The sequence below is a fragment of the Nilaparvata lugens genome, chromosome 9, assembly GCF_014356525.2.
Source record: "Nilaparvata lugens isolate BPH chromosome 9, ASM1435652v1, whole genome shotgun sequence".
NCBI lineage: Eukaryota > Metazoa > Arthropoda > Insecta > Hemiptera > Delphacidae > Nilaparvata > Nilaparvata lugens.
This window is the reverse complement of record NC_052512.1, coordinates 2,238,061-2,259,595: the sequence shown is the minus strand read 5'-3', so window position 1 is coordinate 2,259,595 and position 21,535 is coordinate 2,238,061. Positions and strand designations below refer to the sequence as shown.

General features: G+C 35.2%; 1 protein-coding gene across 1 annotated transcript in view; it reads right to left on the bottom strand.

The window, feature by feature from the left end:
- LOC111059859 (zinc finger RNA-binding protein) overlaps nucleotides 1–21,535 on the bottom strand; it is a 90,645-nt gene that overhangs the window by 47,310 nt on the left and 21,800 nt on the right. Inside the window, exons 5-11 of the mRNA XM_039435754.1 lie at nucleotides 18,369–18,461; nucleotides 12,856–13,048; nucleotides 10,369–10,592; nucleotides 7,660–7,857; nucleotides 6,330–6,453; nucleotides 2,825–3,061; nucleotides 576–804 (exon numbers count right to left, since the gene is read on the bottom strand). Coding sequence (XP_039291688.1) covers nucleotides 576–804; nucleotides 2,825–3,061; nucleotides 6,330–6,453; nucleotides 7,660–7,857; nucleotides 10,369–10,592; nucleotides 12,856–13,048; nucleotides 18,369–18,461 — 1,298 coding nt within the window. The remainder of the gene's footprint in view (nucleotides 1–575; nucleotides 805–2,824; nucleotides 3,062–6,329; nucleotides 6,454–7,659; nucleotides 7,858–10,368; nucleotides 10,593–12,855; nucleotides 13,049–18,368; nucleotides 18,462–21,535) is intronic.

The window sequence follows — 21,535 nt, the reverse complement described above, 5'->3', positions numbered from 1 at the left end:
CAGTACTTCTCATTCAAATCTCTTAAAAATCAAATTCGACCAGAAATCAGGAGTAAACGGTGAGGACTTCTCACTTCAGGTGTGTTATTACAGCCTGACCACATACGGCCTGTCTCACAGTTCAAACTATCAAGGATATCAAATTTGAATGCCTCATTCACCCACCTTATTCTCCAGACCTCGCCACTAGTGACTTTCATGTGTTTGGAAAGCTTAAAGATGCAATGGGAGACAAGCATTTCCAAAGTGATGAAGAAGTGAAAACCACGGTTCACGAGTGGCTACAGGCACAACCAAAATAATTCTTCAAACGTAGTATTCATGCGCTTCCAAAGAGGTGGAACACTTGCATAACACGTCAAGGAGACTAGGTCGAAAAATGATAAATGTAGGATTCACCAAGTTGTCAAAATGAATAATTTATAGCACGTTTAAGGTTTTAATTTGATTCACCCCCGTATGTTAATAAAGTTCTGGTTTTTACCTCCCATTAAATTATATACAATAAATTGAATCCGGAAAAATGTGCCATCATGCCAAATGCAAACTGTTAACAGCTGACGTGAGCTACAGACCGTTCCTCTTCGCGGCGGCGGTAGAAGTCGTCACGCATGGCCTGCTTGCGCTGCTTCTCCTCGTGGATGCGACGCTGACGCATCGACGTCTTCACGTCGACCACCAGGTCTGGGTTCACCTTTTTCTTGAACTGCAGCCGGTGGCGGCGCCCCTTCATGTGCATCAGCTTTGCATTCGGGTCGTTGAACTTGCATTCGCACAGCTTACAGTTGAAGCTGATCGGCTTTCCTGCATTCATACAAGTTGTCAACATATAAACATTGTAATGTTACAATTTGTCTGACAGTATCCAAGTATGGATGTTAATATCAATATTGGGTATCATTTATAATATAATATACTAGCTGGCCCGGCGATCTTCGTACCACCAAAAAGTCAATGTATCTCATGTCATACTTGACTTTATTTGGTGAGTAATGAAATTTATCTGACAATCAATATTTTCATTTACATCTCAATACGGACTTCCTATGTGCTTAGTCATGAAGAATTTATTATTCCGAAAACATATTCTTCTCAATCAATTGGTAGTATTATCTATCAGTAGTGTTGAATTAAAAAATAGATAGGTTGAATCAGTGTTTCAAAGATGAATTTAATGCGTTCATAGTTGTTGATTGTCAATAGATGGTCCAGGAAATATGCGATATACGATGAATCACACAGAATTCCATAATATTCTTTCTATCTTCCATTTTAGGATGAATATCAGCTGAGCTAAATTCCAAAAAAAAAATTTAAATAATTATGTCATTCTTCACTAAATTTTCCATTTTTCGACCGAATTTTTCTTATGATGTATGATTTTGAACCACCTTGACGAGCTGAAAAGAATGAAGTGTAGTACGATGAAATCCGAGCATTGTGTCAAAAGTTATGAGTGTTTGAAATGTTTATCCTTGAGATGTCCTTATGCGCGTCTCTCCTCTAGGAAATACTGAAATGAAGTGCATCTAACGGGTGATTCTCATATAAAATAATCTCATGAACTTGTATCATTGTGCGAAATATCCATGTGACGACAATTTAGTTGGTGATGATGGTTGAAGCTTAAATTAGGTGTTTTTCACAATGCAAGGAGCATTGTTGTCTGGTGTACCTGGATATCTATATGAGATAGAGCACTCTACCTGATCTCAGATTGTAGAGCACAAAAATACGCCCAGAGGGATTTTGAATTACACATGTAAATGGCAACAATCGGAAGACATTGTTGATAAAAAACTAAAATTCATCAATTTGATTTTCTCTTTAAATTTTACTCATTTTTGAAAAGTCATAATCAGTACTCATTGGAGATAGAGTTTCTAATGATCTCATTTCATTCAGAATTGTTTAATCTAAAAAAACGCAAATGTTTCTGTCCGATTAACGGATTTGGCGGAAATGGCTGAAAGCTGGAAAATGAACCGAAAATACGAGGTTTTTGGGCCTCTCTGTATCTAGCATGTATTACTCTGTATTACTCTGTATCTAGCACAAGGAAATTTCGCATGAGCTTCTCTCATGTATTCAAATAATATATAAAAAATCAGAATTACAATATACACAGGGTGATTCACGTAAGGTGTAACAATAGGTAACTTGTTAAACGTTCATTTCAAAGAGAACTTTAAATGTGCAACTTTCCTTCTTTTTTATGACATTTTACGACATGCCATTTTAAATTGAAAATTTGGTCGCCATCTTCCAAAATGGAGGGCTACTTTATTCATTTGAATGGCAACCCCCATTTTTTATGAAATTTTTGGATTCTACGTAAAATTCAAAGACATTTTTACTCTTGTCATTTTTTTGATAAACCTAACCGTTTAGGATGTACAGCCATAATAAGCCAGTAATGCAATATCCATATGACAAAGTGTGTGATTATGTGTGACTTATTATGGCTGTACGTCCTAAACGGTTGGGTTTATAAAAAAATGACAAGAGTAAAAATGTCTTAGAATTCTATGTACAATCCAAAACTATCATAAAAAATGTGGGTTGCCATTTAAAAAAATAAAGGTGTCCTCCATTTTGGAAGATGGCAGCCAAATTTTCAATTTAAAATGGCATGTCGTAAAATGTCACAAAAAAGAAGGAAAGTTGCACATTTAAAGTTCTCTGTAAAATGAACGGTTAACAAGTTACCTATTGTTACACCTTACGTGAATCACCCTGTATTGCAAGCACACCCCCATTTTTATGTCTATATTGACTGGACTATGTATATTTTCACTTGTGGGGCCATTGATTGGTGAATTACCTTCGTCGTTGAGTATTTCCTCAATGTACTCATGACCGACAGGAGTGATGTTGTCGTTGGCAGACATGTCAACATCCTCACTGTTCTTGCCAGCCGCCGCGGCTGCAGTCGCGCTACTATCGCTCTCCTTGTCAGTGGCCACCTGGCTGCCGGCAGTCGCGGCTGTTGTCGCCTGCTGGTTGCTGCTGGTCGCGCCACCACTTCCAGACTCTGCTTTTACTGTTCCCAGGTTGCCAGCTGCAAAATGCATTTGGAAAAAAGGTCAAAATGGTAGAAACGTACTAGTAGGCATTGGTCACAATGAGATGTGTCATCTATCTTACAATAAACCTCTTTCTTCAAGGTCGATAAAAAATGAGTCTCAGTTCTAATATTTGTCTATTAGTATTCTATTTGATATTGATTATTATAATATTAATAATATCACAATTTAAATGGTTTATAATCCAATATTCAACAAACTTTTCCGATTTCTATTATAATTACATTTCGTTTTATATAGGTTATTGTAAAACACCTGTTTTGATACATTGTAAATTGTATTTCGACTAATAAAATTGGAAGTGGGAATAAATGAATTGCATACGTTATAATAAATAAATCGAAAATTAATTAAGATTTGAGGTATGAATTCAATTAAAGCCTTCAAGAGCATAATGACAAGACATAAATTGGCTCAGAGCAACAAAAATTTTCATCACAGTGGATCGAAGCGAGCTGGGTAGTGTCATCATTGCCAATTTACGCCATTCAAATGAGCGTTACTTTCCCTTTTGACAAGAAGAATATATTGAAGATTAGCCAGTCAAATAAAAAAAATCTGGTGTGGTACACTCACACAACTTTCCTTGCTCATATTCGAAACTACGATCAGACTTTTGTATATGTGTATATATAATTGTTTTCAGAGTACTTTTTCCTTTGTGTAAATTGTGAAATTCAATGATTTTTTTAGTCGTCATTTTTTTAAAGTCGTCAAAACAGCTGTTCTACAGATGAAATATCTCGACTATGTGTTCTTTTTATGAACTGCTCTACCTACCTACCTCATGCACGAGAAGGAGGTTACAAAGTCCATTTCTCAAGGATGGGGTGGACCCCCCATTAGTTTCCCATAAAGGAGACTCATGCCAGTTAATAGAGCTGATAAATAACTATACAGAGTATGAATTTGAAAAAAATCGGTCAGGTTATTTTGAAAAAATCGTGAAAAACATGGTTTTTTAGTAATTATCCGCCATTTTTCTCAAGAATATTACGGAGCTCCTGCAATTTTCCAAGGAAAAACTCATGTCATTTGATAGGACTTATGAATAGCTACCCATGGCTTGAATTTGAAGAAAATCGTTAGAGCCGTTTTCGAGAAAACCGTGAAAAACCTGGTTTTTGGTCATTATCCGCCATTTTTCTCAAGAATATTACAGAGCTCATGGAATTTTCCCAGAAATGAGACTCATGCCAGTTGATAGTGCTTATGAATATCTATCCATGGTATGAATTTGAAGTAAATCGTTAGAGCAGTTTTCGAGGAAACGGTGAAAAACATGGATTTTTAGTCATTATCCGCCATTTTTCTCAAGAATATTACGGAGCTCCTGAAATTTTCCCAGAAATGAAACTTATGCCAGTTGATAGGGCTTAGAAATAGCTATCCATGGTATAAATTTGAAGAAAATCGTTGGAGCCGTTTTCGAGAAAAACGTGAAAAACATGGTTTTTTAGTCATTTTCCGCCATTTTTCTCAAGAATATTACGGAGCTCCTGAAATTTTCCCAGAAATGAGACTTATGCTAGTTGATAGGGCTTATAAATAGCTATCCAAGATATAAATTTGAAGAAAATCGTTAGAGCCATTTTCGAGAAAAACGTGAAAAACATGGATTTTTAGTAATTATCCGCCATTTTTTCCGCCATCTTGAATTGGATTTTATTGAATTTCTTATTATCGGATCCTCATGGTATAAGGACCTTAAGTATAAAATTTCAAATCAATCGGTTTATTAGGAATTGAGTTATCGTGTTCACAGACATACACACATACACACACACACACACATACACACACACACACACATACACACACACAGACCAACACCCAAAAATCATTTTTTTGGACTCAGGGGACCTTGAAACGTATAGAAAACATGAAATTAGGGTACCTTAATTTTTTTTGGAAAGCAATACTTTCCTTACCTATGGTAATAGGGCAAGGAAAGTAAAAAAGGTACTAATGGCACAAAGTGGGTGGGTACAAAAATCAGGAGCCAATACAATAGCATCGCCACTATGCTATAAATAAAACTTTCAACCATCTATTTTGACAGCCTAGGTTCAACTAAGTTGTGTGTATTTTTGGGTTCAAAATTTTACAAAATAACTTGATTAATTCAATACGAAGTGATAATTAAATGTTATATTTAAATATAGTTTTGTGTTTTAATTTCTATAAATTCAAAATGTTTAGCTTATATATATTTTTGGATGAGAATTGAACTTGAACGTTTTACAGTAGAAACATAACCTATTTTTGGACAATTTATTAATTTATCAAAATTTGGGAATGGAATAGATTTGGGCCAAGCCTGTTGTTCCTTCCTAATCATATTTATATGAGTTGTGATTCTGTCCACGAATAAATAATTAAATAAACTCACACTACCTCGACTCAAATTGCACGACTCAAGTCGAGGCTCGACCAACATGTCGAGTCAACGCTCGACTCAGTCTCACAGTCGTGAGGTCGCGGAGACAAGAATCGACTGGTCTGATGTCACCATTTGAAAAACAGATACTAGAGTCGCAGTCTCTTCTCGACTTGAGTCGCGTAAGTGTGAGTTGAGCCTTAAGCATCACATAACCTTCGATCAAGGCGAGAAGTCCAACAATGATCAATTTCCTAGTGAAGGTGGGTAGGTGGTTTTTATTTGTGCATATCCGCGTATGGCTGCGTTTGCGATTAGTCAAAATATCAACTATTCAAAACAATAAATCTTACCTATTCGTATCATATTCACTCAGTAAATATCGTATTCATTATTAATATTACTGTAATATCAAATGTAATGACAAGCAATATCAACTGAGTGATACAAATAGGCATGATTATTCTGGATAGCTGATATTTTGACTACTCCCATACACAGCCAGACGCGGGTGGTACTCACAAAAAACCCACCTTAGCTGTGCGAGCGGCAAAAAAAAACTTTTTACTTGTAATATTTTTCAAAATTTCTTGATTGGGTTCTTCTCTCATTGGTTTTTGCTGTTCATAACAAAATGGGTTTAAACGTCATTTGAATCGAGAAAATGAAGTTTGACAGCTTCTATTTCAACAATGGCCGTTATATCACACTTACCGATTTTCGGCCGACTCTCAAAATTGTCCTTCGATTGGCTGAGAATCATTGGACGGAGGTTAATAACTGTGAATGTCGGCCGACAATCGTCGGAAGTGTGAGAATCTATTCGGTTGATAGTTGAAGCATTGAGTAATAGGCCTACTTACAAGCAACAAAGTTGATTTTGTTGGCGACAACGGTGGTTTCAGCTTTGGTGCCAGTGATGGCCGGTCCGGCCTTCGGGTCTATAGCTGGAATCGGCTTGCCCAGCTTCGTGTGCAACTTCACCACCTAAACAAAACAATTGACATACAGACTAATAAATTAATAGTGTTGAAGGTGTTGAATGTAATAAAAAGTTGAATCATATTTTCATGTACTTATTTAGGCTACTCAATTTTTGCCCAACATATTGGGCACGATCTGGGAACAAAAAAAAGTGGTAAATTGTTCTATCTTTGGTTCAAGCTTTTGGCGCGCACTTATGAAGTTGATTTACACCAAAATATGTCGTTGGGAATGCGACTAGGTGCCACTACTTGACACCCCGTCAATCTATCCCCTTTTAAAACTGGTTTTTATTTATTTTATTTAATCATTCAGAATTACACAACTTTTGAGGTTTTGAGGGGACAGGTTGACGTGAGCCATCTCCTTTCTAAGGAGGTGACGACTAGTCGGGGGGACACTGACGCGAGGGTGCGAGGTGTCAGGTTGTCGTTTACGGTCATGACTAGTTGGCACCTTTGGTCCAGTAGGTGACAAGTAGTCGGGGTGACAATTTGACGGCAATGGTAAAGGCTATTTTTACGAGGGTACAGGTTGTCGCCTATGGCCAAAATGAGCAGGTGTCAGGTAGTCGGGGTGACACCTGGACGGCGACCCGTGTCGTTTACTAGCTGCGTAAATGAACAAAGTCTGCATTACAAACTTACTGTCTAGAAGAGTGTACATTACTCTCAAATTTTCAATGGAGAAAAATTCATTTAACGAATGGTTATCAAACATTATTTTGTTGGTTATGTATTCTATGGCTATGCTATGGTAAACAAACTAGCTATCATAAGTTTGTTTGACCGCCATCATTTACTAGTCAATTTAGCGTTACCCAATGTGCACCATGGAGTCGAACTAGCGTTACACATATTCAAGTTGAAAAACTGCTTGCTAGAACAATTTCGAGACTAAAACTCAATTTTAGATTTTCACAAAAAAAAAAAACATTTTCAAATAATCTTCTCCATTACAAAAATGTCAAAAATTGCTTCAAATTGTAATTCATCACATAAAAACAATCCAAATATAGAATTTATGTTTGAAATTTTAACCCAAAAAACGTTTAGCTATGATGCTAAGCTGGTTACACTAGATAGGTTATGTTTACACTAGATTCATGCAATGAATTCGGCAATAATTCCTGATACCCCTTTCACAGCAGGTCTCTGGATGAATTATATATTTAATAATAATAATGGGCCCCGCATTGTTGGAACGTACCTTCTGGTGTTTGGCGCCCCTGATGTGTGCCGCATAGGCGTCAGAGCCGGTGCATGTGACGTCACACAGCTCACAGCGCAACGCATTGCCAGCCCTGCCCCCCTGAGTGGCCATCCCGGCCCCCGCCAGGGTGGAACCCGCCTTCATGCTCGCCTCCTTCTTCTTGTGCTTCTGCCCTTCCAAGTGCTCCTTGTACGTCTGCAATGATAACATTTCATTTTGCAATAACTATTTACTGCGACTACTCCCCGTTTTGGAAAGACACTTTTCTGACTCCAGCTGTTCAAAGTCTAGAACTTACCTTAATCCCGAGCTCGGAAACCGGCCCTAAATGAGCTAACGCCAGACAAACGATTGATCTCCTAACCACACACTACACAACTTGACCCTGTATAGAAATAATGATTGTCTGCAAACACCCAGCTCTGCTAAGTAACCATACACTATTGTTAACTTTAGACTCTCTGTGTAATTGACATGTGCTTAATTTGTGGCTCAGAACATATAAAATAGGGAACAAATGTTTTCATCATCAGACTCGAAGCGAGCTAGGTAGTGTCATCATTGCCATTGATTAATCATTGAGATTTATAAAATTTAACAATTTATGTCAAGAAAAAAATGAGAGATGCCATTATAGTTTCCTTTCTACAAGGCTCTACTTATTGTGAAAAAGATTGGGCTTTAATGATGATACGTATATACGAGATGGCTACATTGAGTTCCACGTTATAATGACAGTATTTGATTAGCAATTGTATTGCTATCCTTGTCTATCATTCAACAAAGCGGATAGCGCTATCTCTTTCTCACTTTGCTCTGTTGCCAGATCGTCTTTTAACAATGTAGAATTGATAATTAATTAACAAAAAATTTAATATTGAAAAATATAATTTCTCGCTTAATAAATCACTAGAGACCCCCTGAGTTGAAGAACTCGCTCATGAACTGATGTATTGATCTCTGGGATCCACAACTTGTAATTATACAGAGTTGGTGAGAATTATTATGGAAACAGCTAAATATCTCTTCTACAAGTATGATATTAGAATAGTAGGTTCCATGGGAATCCTATTCCAATTGAAAAAACTTCCTGTCGCTTTAAAACTTTTTCCGCCATTTAGGATCCAACTTCATCTCGAATCCAGCTTTATTTAGAATCCAACTTCATTTTTTCAAATGGGAAGGTGGTCATGTGATACATGATTTTGATACAGAATTTCAAAAGATAATGGCAAAATCAGCACATTGATATCTGAAACCGTTTCAATGATCTCAACATTTGAAGGGACAATCATAAGTGATACAAAAATGAAAGGGATGAGTACGCTACCTATACATTGAATAATAAAGTGTTAGTGAACACTATAGTAGCTTCAAATATAAATGGTCGAAGGATGAAACAAATTATATTTTCACCCCATCAAACATATATGGAAGTCCACGTTGACAGTGGACAGTGGAGAAAGATAGAAGAACAGCGGTGCCAATTCTCCGCCTTGCCACTGCCTTCTATAAATAGAGGATAGCTGATACTGGCATATCTGATGTATTAGCTACTGTTTATTCTTGCTTAAATGAATAATTATATTTCATTCGTCATAAAAATATATTTTTCAATGAACGAATAATAACTTCTCATAATTGACACCAAGTGCCGGTTGCACAACAGCCAGTTAAATTTTAACCGTAATTAATTCCACAGAACCAATCAGAGAAGGTGAAATTAATCGCGGTGAAAATTTGACCGGCTGTTGTGCAACCAGGCCTAAATCATCTATAAGTCATAACATCGTTAATGACAAAGCTGTTAGAACAGTGTATTACTACTGAAATAGATCATCTATATAGCATTTAGATCACCTGACACCCACAAACACTAACTATTTTGTTGATAAATTATATTTCTACATTGTTAAAAAACTATCTAGCAACGTTGCTGAGCTAGACCGTATAGCGCTATCAGCTTTGCGAATGATAGACAAGGATAGCAACACCAAAATTAATAAAATACTGCCATTATAACGTGGACCTCATTAATGAGGTACAATGAGCAACGTTGCTGAGCCAAGGTCTATAAAAACCAGGTCAAGACACCCGTGTTCTTCAAGGAGCGGCCATTTTGTGGGGTTTTTATGGCGGTAAATTTGAAAATCCAATCTAATTCAGCTCACTCGTTACAAAATCATGCATTATGCATTTTAAAAACAATATTATGGTTCAGATAATATTTATATTCAGGTTTTCATTATTTTAATAATGAAATTTCAATAATAAATGGTTCAATAACTCATTTATTTATTATTAAAAATTGTTCTCCTTCTTGTAAGCTATGGATTATGATTCATAAGGCATTGGGACAAGACAGAAATATGCGTAGCTAACTTCAAAAAGAGTTTAAAGTTCCCGATCAATTAAATCTGAAAATCATCAATTCAGTTCCTAGTTGGAATCTAAATATTATTATTCTGTCGGAACAATTTATCTTACAATTCAAAGCCAAGCAATATCCCTTGAACAATGTTACAAAATAACACATCATGTTATTCAATCCATAATGATAACAGCTGATAAATTTGAAAATTGGTAAACTAGGACCCCATAAAATGGCGATTTTGCAATGCAACATGGGATTGTGTCATGACCTGTATTTATAGACCTTGGATCAAACACTGCTATTATAACGTTCGTATTGGTCGAATGACTAACCTGAGGACCAGCACAGCTGATCTTGCATACATCGCAGTAGTGCAACTGCTGAGGCTTTGGCGGCAACTTTTGGCGGGCTGGCTTCGACATGTTGTTCCCACCGCCACCCATCTTCTTGTAGCCGCCCTTCATGCCCCCGCCCCCACCACCGCCCGTCTGCTGGGCCACATACATGCTCGCTGCACTGTACAGCGCTGCATCGTAGTTCGTATACGTCGCTGTTGCTGTAACAAATCAAAGTAAATTGTTAAGTAGGCCTAGTCGATTCTTTCCAATAATTAAGGCTATGCAAAGGCTAAAAATAAACATTCTACTGGTGATATTTTTCAAAGTTTTTCGATTTGTATATCATCAAGCTATCAGAATGAGAAAGTTTTCTCAGGAATTTTTTTCCGATCATTCTTTTTGAGATATGAACGCCTAGTTCATAGTTCAAAGTTTAAATTTTTGGGACAGAAAATTTCAAATTCGGTAAGAGGATAAATTCGTCATGGTATTGTTGATTGATTAAAACAATTTTTTTTGAAAATATCAATTTTTGAGAGAGTTATTCAATTCACCAAAAATGCTTATAAGTTCAGGACTTGAATTAGATTCTCGCCTCTTTCCGATTCAAAGATTTATCAAAAATCTTCAAGTCCATAACTTGAAAAAGCTTGATTTTAAACCATCAACTGGTTTAAAATTAAGTTCTGGACTTAAACTTAGCAAACACATCTCAGTTATTGTTTTGGATTAGATGAATAGCCAAATAAATGTCGTTGAATATGTAAATTATTTTGATTAGTGCCTCTAATTTCATAATTTATAGTTTGCAGGTTTATTTTGGAATAAAGTTCTATTAGAACTATGCGTAAAAAACAAACCTTATTTTACGACTGTGACATAACCTAAAAATTTTAAAAGAAAAATAATACAAGGATTGCCTTGTCATTTTATCTTCCAATGTGAATGTTATTAATCAATGTCATATTCAACATATTAATAATAATATAACAATAATAAATTATCATGCCAGTTTTTTTTTCAAAACAATAATACGTTTTCCAACTAAATGGTCTACTAAATGTTCTATTCCAAAATCATTGGTAAGGACCAACGAACAATAATAACATAACATAAAATAAAATGTTTATTCATTCATGTTTCAAAAGGTTAGGGTTTGCTTTGAATAGGTCTATAAATAAATCGAGACCTATTTTCACAAATTAATTTAGTTACAAAATAGTTTGGAGCACGGTTTATAGAAGAAGACGGTAGGTGTCACGCGCATGTTTTTGCTAAATTTCCGGTGTAGCTGACGTCATTTTATATCAAATCATATGTTTTTAACGAATAAGTTTTATTTAGGAAATTACTAGATACTGAATTTTTAGATTTGATTAATCGGGAACTTTAAACTCTTTTTGAAGTTGGCCTCACATTCCTGTCTTGTCCCAATGCCTTATGAATCATAATCCATAGTTTACAAGAATGAGAACAATTTTTAATAATAAATAAATGATTATTGAACCATATATTATTGAAATTTCATTATTAAAAAATTGAAAACCTGAATTTACATATTATCTGTACTATAATACTGTATCCAGTTCCGTCATAATAAGTGAGAACACATAACATGATGTGTTGTTAATAATTGGAATTGTGAAAGAAATTCTTCCGACATAAATTATAGTATTTAGGAAAATACTAGAAACTGAATTGTTGATTTTTAGATTTAATTAATCGGGAACTTTAAACTCTTTTTGAAGTTGGCCTCACATTCCTGTCTTGTCCCAATGCCTTATGAATCATAATCCATAGTTTACAAGAATGAGAACAATTTTTAATAATAAATAAATGAGTTATTGAACCATTTATTATTGAAATTTCATTATTAAAAAATTGAAAACCTGAATTTACATATTATCTGTACTATAATACTGTATACAGTTCCGTCATAATAAGTGAGAATTTTTATATATTTATGGCTTCAAGATTTTATAAAATAACTTAATCAATTTAATGTGCGGTGATAATTGAGTGTAATATTTTACTTTCGTTTAGTGTTTTAATTTTTCTAAATTTAAATTTGCTTCTCATATTTATTTTTGGACGAAAATTGAGCTTGAACTAATTACAGTAGAAACATAACCTATTTTTATTGACATGTAACATTATCAAAATTTGGGAATGGGATAGTTTTGGGCCAAGCCTGTTGTTCCTACCCAATCATATCATTTTATATGATTTGTAATATTGTATCCGCTAATAAATAAATAAATAATATTGTTTTTAAAATGCATAATGCATTATTTTGTTACGAGTCAGTTGAATTATTGGATTTTCAAATGTACCGCCATAAAAACCGCACAATATGGCCGCTCCATAAGGAACACGGGTGCCTTGAACTGGTTTTCATAGACCTTGGTATGACAACTGTGTATCATGTCTGTTCTACCGTTAGTGGCCTGTAAGATGCTGACTTGTAAACTTGAATCTGACCTGGCTTAGACATGACGATGCCCGGCTTGGTTTTGGCGGCGCCGGCACTGCTGAACGTAGTCTGGCCGTAGTTGGCAGCACTGACGGCTGCCGTCGGCTGCTGGTAGCTGGTCACTGCTGCCACACTGCCAGTCTGCGCCGCTGCTCCTGCACCCCCACCCCCGCCACTCGACTGGAATGGCTTCTTCGCCTGCTAAACACACAAACACAGACAATTCAATACCATTCTTGGTATTCAGTACAGAGTTACTGGGAAGGATATTTTGAATATTCTTTTCGAAGAAGGGACCATTGATGTGACCAAAGCTCCGCCAATTTATTTAGATAATATTGCATAACAACTCAAGTCTAAAACTGAGTTTTGAGAAAATGGAGTTCAAAGTTTTCTTGTATGCTCAAACATAATTTTCAAATTATAATTAATTATTTCAAACTGTAGTTTTGAGAAAATGGAGTTCAAAGTTTTCTTGTATGCTCAAACATAATTTTCAAATTCAAAAAATAAAACAAATCACAATGAAACTTACAAAGTAGGTTCAAAATACACTTATTCATGATTCTATAATTCCAAAGTAATGAAAAAATAAAAAACTACTGATTTAATTATGACTATGATCTGTTTCCCAGTTTCGTCTGGGAAAAACAACTTAACAAACTATTACATTCAAAAAGTTGATTATAATAGAATAAAAATGAGACGATAGTAGTTGTTTCGTCTTATGTCTCTTTATTTGAAAAAATATGTCATAAGTGGATTCAAGTCATTTTACCAAATCATAATTTACACCATATAAACAGCAAGTGAATAACTACTTATCTGTTTTAATGTATAAACACATTCTTATTGTTTTAGTTTTAATAATAATGAATGACCTGGCTGGCTCAGGTTTTGAATTATTATTGTCATTTGTTACATGAAGCCACAAATCTGAGCAGAGCTCAAGTGGCATGTAACATGTTATGAACATTTTCCTATGCAAAGTGTATACATTTGTATTAACTCAATGCACTGCAACATAGGGACACGCTTTTACAAGTACATTAGTAATTATTGAAAACAAGAATAGCCTATGACTATCACATAACCTTATTCTTTCAGGCAGGCAATTGAATAACATGGAATAATACTATTGAATAATCCCGAATAATATGGTCCTTTTTCCAAAAGTGTCAGTCTGTGAGCCGGGTACTGATATTATACAGCTGAACTTTTTCCTCTTGTGCTATAACCATGGCAAACTGGATTTCTTTCAAATCTCTCTGAATTTTTCAAGACAAAATTTACAGTCTCAAGGAGGTGCAATGCTAGGACCGTGAGAAACCTGTATTTTCTAAAAATGGGCCTACATGAATTGGATGGCCGCAAGCTCTCCAAAACACGAACAGCTTTCTTTTGCATCTTAAATATTGTATTCAAGTTATTCTTACTATTCCCCCAAAAGAAGATGCTGTAGCGTATCTGGGCTAAAAAATATCAATGATATACCTTCTGGGCTGTCTTTATAGTGGATGCAGTTCTCAGCGCAAAAAGTGTTTTATAAGTTTTGCCAAGTGTTTATCGCATTTCATATGGGATATGGGATGTGTTTGAATAGGCATAGTTGAACAAAGGATAACAATAGGCTACTCCTACTGGCGAGCAAGTGATTTTCACTTAAATGCCAATGGTTTCTACCACCACTTGTGCGTTGGGCTTGGCGCACACCAGTTAGTCAAGACTAGACAAGACATGATCAGTCACGTTTAGTCACAATAATTCACATTGTTGCTCATGACGCAACTCACACTGATTAGTCATTGCAATTGGACATGTCTTCATGAGCAACTATGTGAAGTATTGTGACTAAACGTGATTAGTATTGTCTTGACTAACCGGTGTAAGCCCAGCCTTAGTTGTTATTTATTAGTGCTAATAGAAGTCATTGTAATAGGTTGAGATACATCTTATTGAAAACTTTGTAATTATTGAATTGAATTTAATCTCTGTTTAAACCAAGTGCATATGGACTTTAGTTTAACTATCCTATGATCTAGCTCCGATAGAAATAATTTAGTTAGAAACCATTGGTGGCCGTAATGCAAGTTCCGACACCAGAATTGATACCCTCCATGGAAGGCATTGACAAGACAAAGAATCGGCAACTTTGTTCTCTTATCTTTCTCCACTGCCATTATAACGTGGCCTCACTTACATAACAACTGACACTCTGACACCTGTCGACCCATTAGTGGGTAGCACTTCCAAAATTCAGTAGCACTTCCAAAATTACCATGAAAAAATTGACTTGATAAAACAGTTACATATAACAGCAAACTCTATACATTTAATTCAGCTCAACAGAAAAAAGTTCAATACTCAACAAAACAATCGTGATACAAATCATATAACAACACATTCATTGTGTAACACAACTCAACTCTCTCATTAAATGTCAATTCAAATCAAATTATTAATACAACATTAGTATACTCTGTACAAATTACTTCTCACTTGGGATGGACATGCGCAGCAGAGAGAGCATACAGCGGGAGGGATACAGAGGCGCGATGTTGCCGTTTTGAAGCGGCCTAGTGACTGTTCATGTGCTCATGCTTCACAGCGAAGTTTCCTGTCTGAAAGCGGTCAGACGACTGACAAATTGGCAACTACGCTTCTACCTATGACTCTATTAATCACTGTAATTGGCTGATATTAATCACTTCTCTGCGCTGCATATTCCTCCAAGTCTGAAGTAAATTTGTACGGACTATAATGCAATATGAGCCCAAACCCATCAAATTGGGCTTTCCTTTAGGGCCTAAACGACGTTTAGATGTTCCAGACGACATGAGCAAACTCCATGGGCCGGTTTCCGAGCTCGGGATCTATAAGTTCTGGACTTACAGAGTCCAGGACCGAAATAAGCTCTCGGGTTTAAATCAACTTTCTGAGTCACGTGTTTATGCTCTAAACTTCTGGGTCTATTGAGTTCTCGACTTATTTGAGTCCAGGACTTTAAGGCAGTGAACATGAGGGAAATTCTCAATATTTTGCTGTTGTATTGTTGGCATTAGGCCTATAGCAAAACAGCTGATTGCAGCGGGATAATTCAAATGCTCATCAAACTGTTTTGTGAAAATACGTTTCGATTTCTTTGTATTGTGTAGATCTATAAATTCAAAGCAAACCTAACTTTTTGAAATATGAATAAAAAATAAGCATTTCATTTTACGTTATGCTATTATTTATCATTGATCCTTGCCATTGATTTTGGAATAAAAATTTTAGTATGTTTTGAAAAGAAAAACTGGAATAATAATTTATTATTGTTATATTATTATTATTATGTTGAATATGCCATCAATTAATAATATTCACATTGGGAGATGTGATGATGGCCATTCAAAGGCAATCCTTGTATTATTTTCCTTGAACATTTCTAGGTTATGTCATACAGTCGTAAAATAAGGTTAGTTTTTTAAGCATATTATTATGAAAACTTTATACCAAAATAAACTTGCAAACTAAATTATGAATTTAGATGGACTAATTCAAATAATTTAGGTATTCCATGACATTTATTTGTCCATTCATCTACTCCAAAACAATAACTGAATTGTGTTTGCTCAGTTAAGTCTAGAACTTAAATTTAAACCCTACCCCAGTCGAGGGTTTAAAATCACGCTGTTTCAAGTTCTGGACTTGACGATTTTTGATAAATCCTTGACTCGGAAAGAGGTGAGAATCTAATTCAAGTCCTGGACTTATAAGCCCTTCACTCAGAAAGCGAAATTATAAACTCCAGGGTCTAACGTGATCTCTAAACTCCAGGGTCTATTTGAGTCCTCGACTACGTTAACGCTCTGACTCGGAAAACCAATTTTCTGACTCCAGAGTTTAAAGCCGGTTAAAGTCTAGAACTTAGTTAAATCCCGAGCTCGGAAACCGGCCCTATAAGTTTTAAACCCCATGGATAGGCTTAGACGCAGTTTAAACAATGTTGGTGCATTTCACATGGTGTTGGTGCAATCCACACTGAAGACGTGGCGCTAACTTTTTGCCATTCTATATAAACATATGGTCTAATGCACACTGAAGTGACGTTTCGCCAAGCCACTTCTGTTTGTATTGAACTAAATGAAGGAATTGAAAAAGTCAGCGCCTCGCCTCGTCACCGCCACACCAATTAGGCCTAAGAGCAACTGACAAGTATAATTTATTTAAAATAAGCATGCAGAATTATATTACGATTAGATTTATTCATGCAGATTACAAAAAGAGATCAAGGGAGAGCAGAGCAGGAGAGAGGGAGGGTCTCAGTCTGTCAAGTTCTCAGTTCATCAAGTACCCATTTTGACAATTTCTTGAAATACTGAAACTAATGGAAGTTGAACCGTTCACAGTTTGTCGTTTGTCGTAGTTTGCTGTATCAAGTTTTCGTTGCAAGCTGATACACATCCAGCTAAATCGTTGCACATTAGTTAGGGATTGGTGAAAATGAGTGAAAGGTCAATTATTATTGGATTAGGGTTTGAGCGTTTGCTTTTATTATGTATGTGTTTTATTTTCAATATCCTATACTATTAAACGAGCAACTTCTGTTCATATGTTTAGATATTTGGATATGTTTGTATTTCACCGGATCTCGAAAACGGCTCTAACGATTCTCACGAAATTAACAACATAGGTTTATAATAATTATAAAGATTCGATTGCACTAGGTCTCATCCCTGTGAAAACTCTCTGAAGGACATTAAAAGGATAATTATTATTCATCCTTGGAAAAACAGATGATAATAATTATTTCGTCGTCTATTGGTGATGGAAGTGAGTGAGCGAGTTCATGTGTGTGGGACTGTGTCAAAATTACTCAGCTGTTGAACTTTTGTAATCATTCAATCAGGTACTTAGTGCCGGTTGCAAAAAAGCCGGGTTATTTTCAATCCTGATTAATTCCAGTGGATCCATCTTTTTGAAATGGTCTTCTCTGATTTGGTTCACGTGAAGTTAATCAGGATTAAAATTTAACCGGCTTTTGTGTAACTGGGCCTTTGTGAGGGAAATTTTTGCATTCCTCTGAAAATTAATTTCAATTTACTGTGATTAGATATTTTTACTGTGATTAGAACATTTCTGTATGAATGTTATTATAATTTCTTCTTTCGTAAAACATTTTTTATACTTCAGAGCGAGTACAACAATTAGAACAATAGAGTAGAACAATTCTCTACATACTGTAAATGTGATGTAAAGAATGTAATTGCTAATAAAGAATTTGAAATTGAAGCGAAGCTCGGTCCCCGATATTGCTGGTATTATTCAGAACGTTTTCATAATTTCAGAATTGAATATTATATGATAGGTACTGTATCCAATAGGGACTAGACTTTCTAAAAACAACAGAAACTTGACGGTACTGAAGTTGCCTATCTGAGCTGATTCTTGATAAATAGAGATCTTGATGAAGTGAATGTCCCCGAGGAGAGAGGATGGGGAAAAGTGATGGAAGGTGGGTGGATGAGTGATGTCTAACCTTTGGAGCGAATGTTACGGCAGTTCTCTGCTGAGTTGGCTGGGCGTACTCGGCTACAGAGCTCAGGTTCCTGTGCAAGCTGCTCGCAATCAGCTGTCAACAAACACACATGTCATGCAACATGACACAGATCGCCGTCAAATTATTTCAGCATATTGATAACTTACAGGCCCGTAAAAAGTACATTAGAATGGGTTTTATTGTTGGGGAGTACCTTGAATAAGAATACTAGAATAAGTAATAACATTTAGGATTAATTTTTACAGATTTAGAACATTTTTGAAGAAATCGAATGACATTATTCTAGGTAAGCTTTTTCTTAAATTCCTGGAATAATGGAAGTATTGTAATCCGATTCTTTCTTCCACGCATGCACGTCATCAAAACTGTCTTTCTTTGTTGATGTCTTCTCTTGGGATTCACTATAGTGAGAACTGGCTTGACGAAGCTGGAACTTGACTAAGTTGAACATGAAATAGTTTGAATGCGGGCCATAGTCAATCTCTGATATTATCAACAAAGAAAGACAGTTTTGATCACGTTCATGAGTGGGAGAAAGAATCTGATTACAGTACCATCATTTCAGAAATTTAAGATAAAGCTTACCACAAATGTTATTTGATTTCTTCAAAAATGTTCTAAATCTTGAAAATTTATCCTACATTTTATTACTTATTAATTCTAGTAGTACTCTAGTTTGTACCACGCTTTTGTGAACTTTCTACTTGTGATTTTTTCGATTTGGATACATCAAGTTACCAAAATGGAAACATGTCCAAGGAAAAACTATTTTTATCATTTTTACTTCATGATATATGAGCACCCACAGTTGAAATCTTTAGGGTAATCCTTTTCCGAATTCAATTAAAATTTATTACATACACACACACACATACATACATTAATGAAAATCAAATTAAAGTTCAGCAAAGCAATACAATTAATTATATACGATAAGTGAACACCTCTCTAATATGAAATAATATGACTCTTGTTTGCAAGTGGGAGTAGGAGTGAAACAGATTTATAATAAGCTCAACTTGATTCAAATTGAATTAGAACAGAACTGGGTTTTTAGAATGATCCATTCAACGGAAATTCATTACATTTTGAGAAATTAACACAATTTCAATCATTTTGACTCTTTGGCTATTTTATTCATAGTTGAATACGGTGAATAAAAATATAAATCTCAGTACCCTTTTAAATTATTTTATAACAACATGTTTCGGACATTAATGCCATTTTCAAGTTTATATTTTTTATTTATATCGAAAGTAGCACTGAAGAAAAGACAATTGAATACAGTAATATGAACTGTACTCTTTTGAAAGAAAATCAAAATCACATTCATTTTTTAATGGGAGTCCAATCACATCTCTCACTTGGTCTAAACCTAGTCTGATGAATTCAGTATTGGATGATATAGGCATTTATATTATAATGTAAGATAGGAAGAAATCAACTTCTCTACGGTGGATCAGATTGCTGAATCAACATGAGACAATTCTCCAAGCGGACATCTCAACAGAAAAACTCCAACTAAGAATCCTTGAGAATAGGCTCTCAGTCTCGTCATCGTTTCATCACATCCACTTATGATCTAAGTAGCCACAATTATAGTGGCTGGAGAACTCGCTCATAAACTGTTCTATTGACTTGGAAATCCACAACTTATCACAAATTGCAGTAATATATTATATTAAAATCAATAGAACTTTATAGTTTATGCCGTGAGGGTGAAGATCAAATTCAAGACACAAGACAGACTGAAGCTGAAATCACGTGTTGGCGCACAGTCTGTGTGATAACTGCCAAAACACAAATAAGCAGACTTAGAACATCAATAAAAGATTTCAATAGGATTCTGAGTAATTTTTATCTGAAGTACGCTGGCAAAATATTCTACTTCAAATATTCAACAATCATATTGAATTATTTTGTTTTTTAAAATAGCCTAGTTCATCAATTTTCATATCAAAACACATTATTATTAGTTTATTCAACAATGATTAAACACATAATAATCAAATTTTCATTCCCGAATTTTGATTGGAAACTAGACAAATTGGAATTTCATCATTCAATGAAATATTCATGCATAATTAAAACACATATTATTCTAAACTGTCAAGTTACATATATTCAAAACTGCAATTCTTGGTTATCTTCTCAAAGAATTGACTAAACCCTATTATAGATAAGTCGTCAATATCCGGGAATTAGCAAATGCTTCAGCTCGGTGGGCTTATTGATTTATTGAGGCAATGCAAAGTAAAATCAGTAAAGGATGCAGAAATTAATACTGTGAAATCCTTTTTCTTAATAATGAGTAATGTAAGCTTTTATTGTAGACTATATGTTATTTGTAACATAATATGTTCACAAGTTTAATTCCCAAAACAAATCTTATCCGAGAATAGAAAAGCGGTAGACTCTGTGGTCTCAATGATAAGTAGAGATTCATTCGCCCTATCATAACTCTGGCACTTCTCTTGCACATTTTCAAAAACCTCAACCTGATGGCTATAAATAGCAATAACCAAAAAGCCTTCATTGCTAAAGAGACATAAATAATATTATCGATTTGCCTAGATTTGTTCAAGATCCCCTTTTCCTCATTGTTTTGTGCCACCAAGATGGCAAGGACCTACCGGTCCCAAACAAACGAGTGGAAAATGATTCCTTAACTGTGAACTTGTGATTATTTGTCATCAAATGTTCTGCAAAGTTAGATTCCCCATTTTGTTTATTCCAATCTCTGATGTGACCAAACCATACTGATGTTATCATTCCTCTTCATTCTTGTCATCCTATTTCTCACAAACTTGCTGCTTTCAATAGCATGGTCTATAGAGCACTAACAATACCTATGAGCAATCATGATTTTGATATTGAGATCACTAAAATTAAACCGATAGCTGTCACAAATGGGTATGAAGAAAGTATGGTGGACAGATTATTGAGTAAAATTAATAGACAAATTTCAATCAATTCTAGCTTTGTAGGCTCAAACTGTGAGGAGAAGACTTGGATAACAATCCCATATTTAGGCCTTGTATCTGATAAGATAGGTAGGGAATTGAAGAGGAATGGATTTCATGTTGCTTTCAAGACCAAACCGATTTTAAATAGTCTATTTAGCTGGAGTAAAGACAAAATTGATA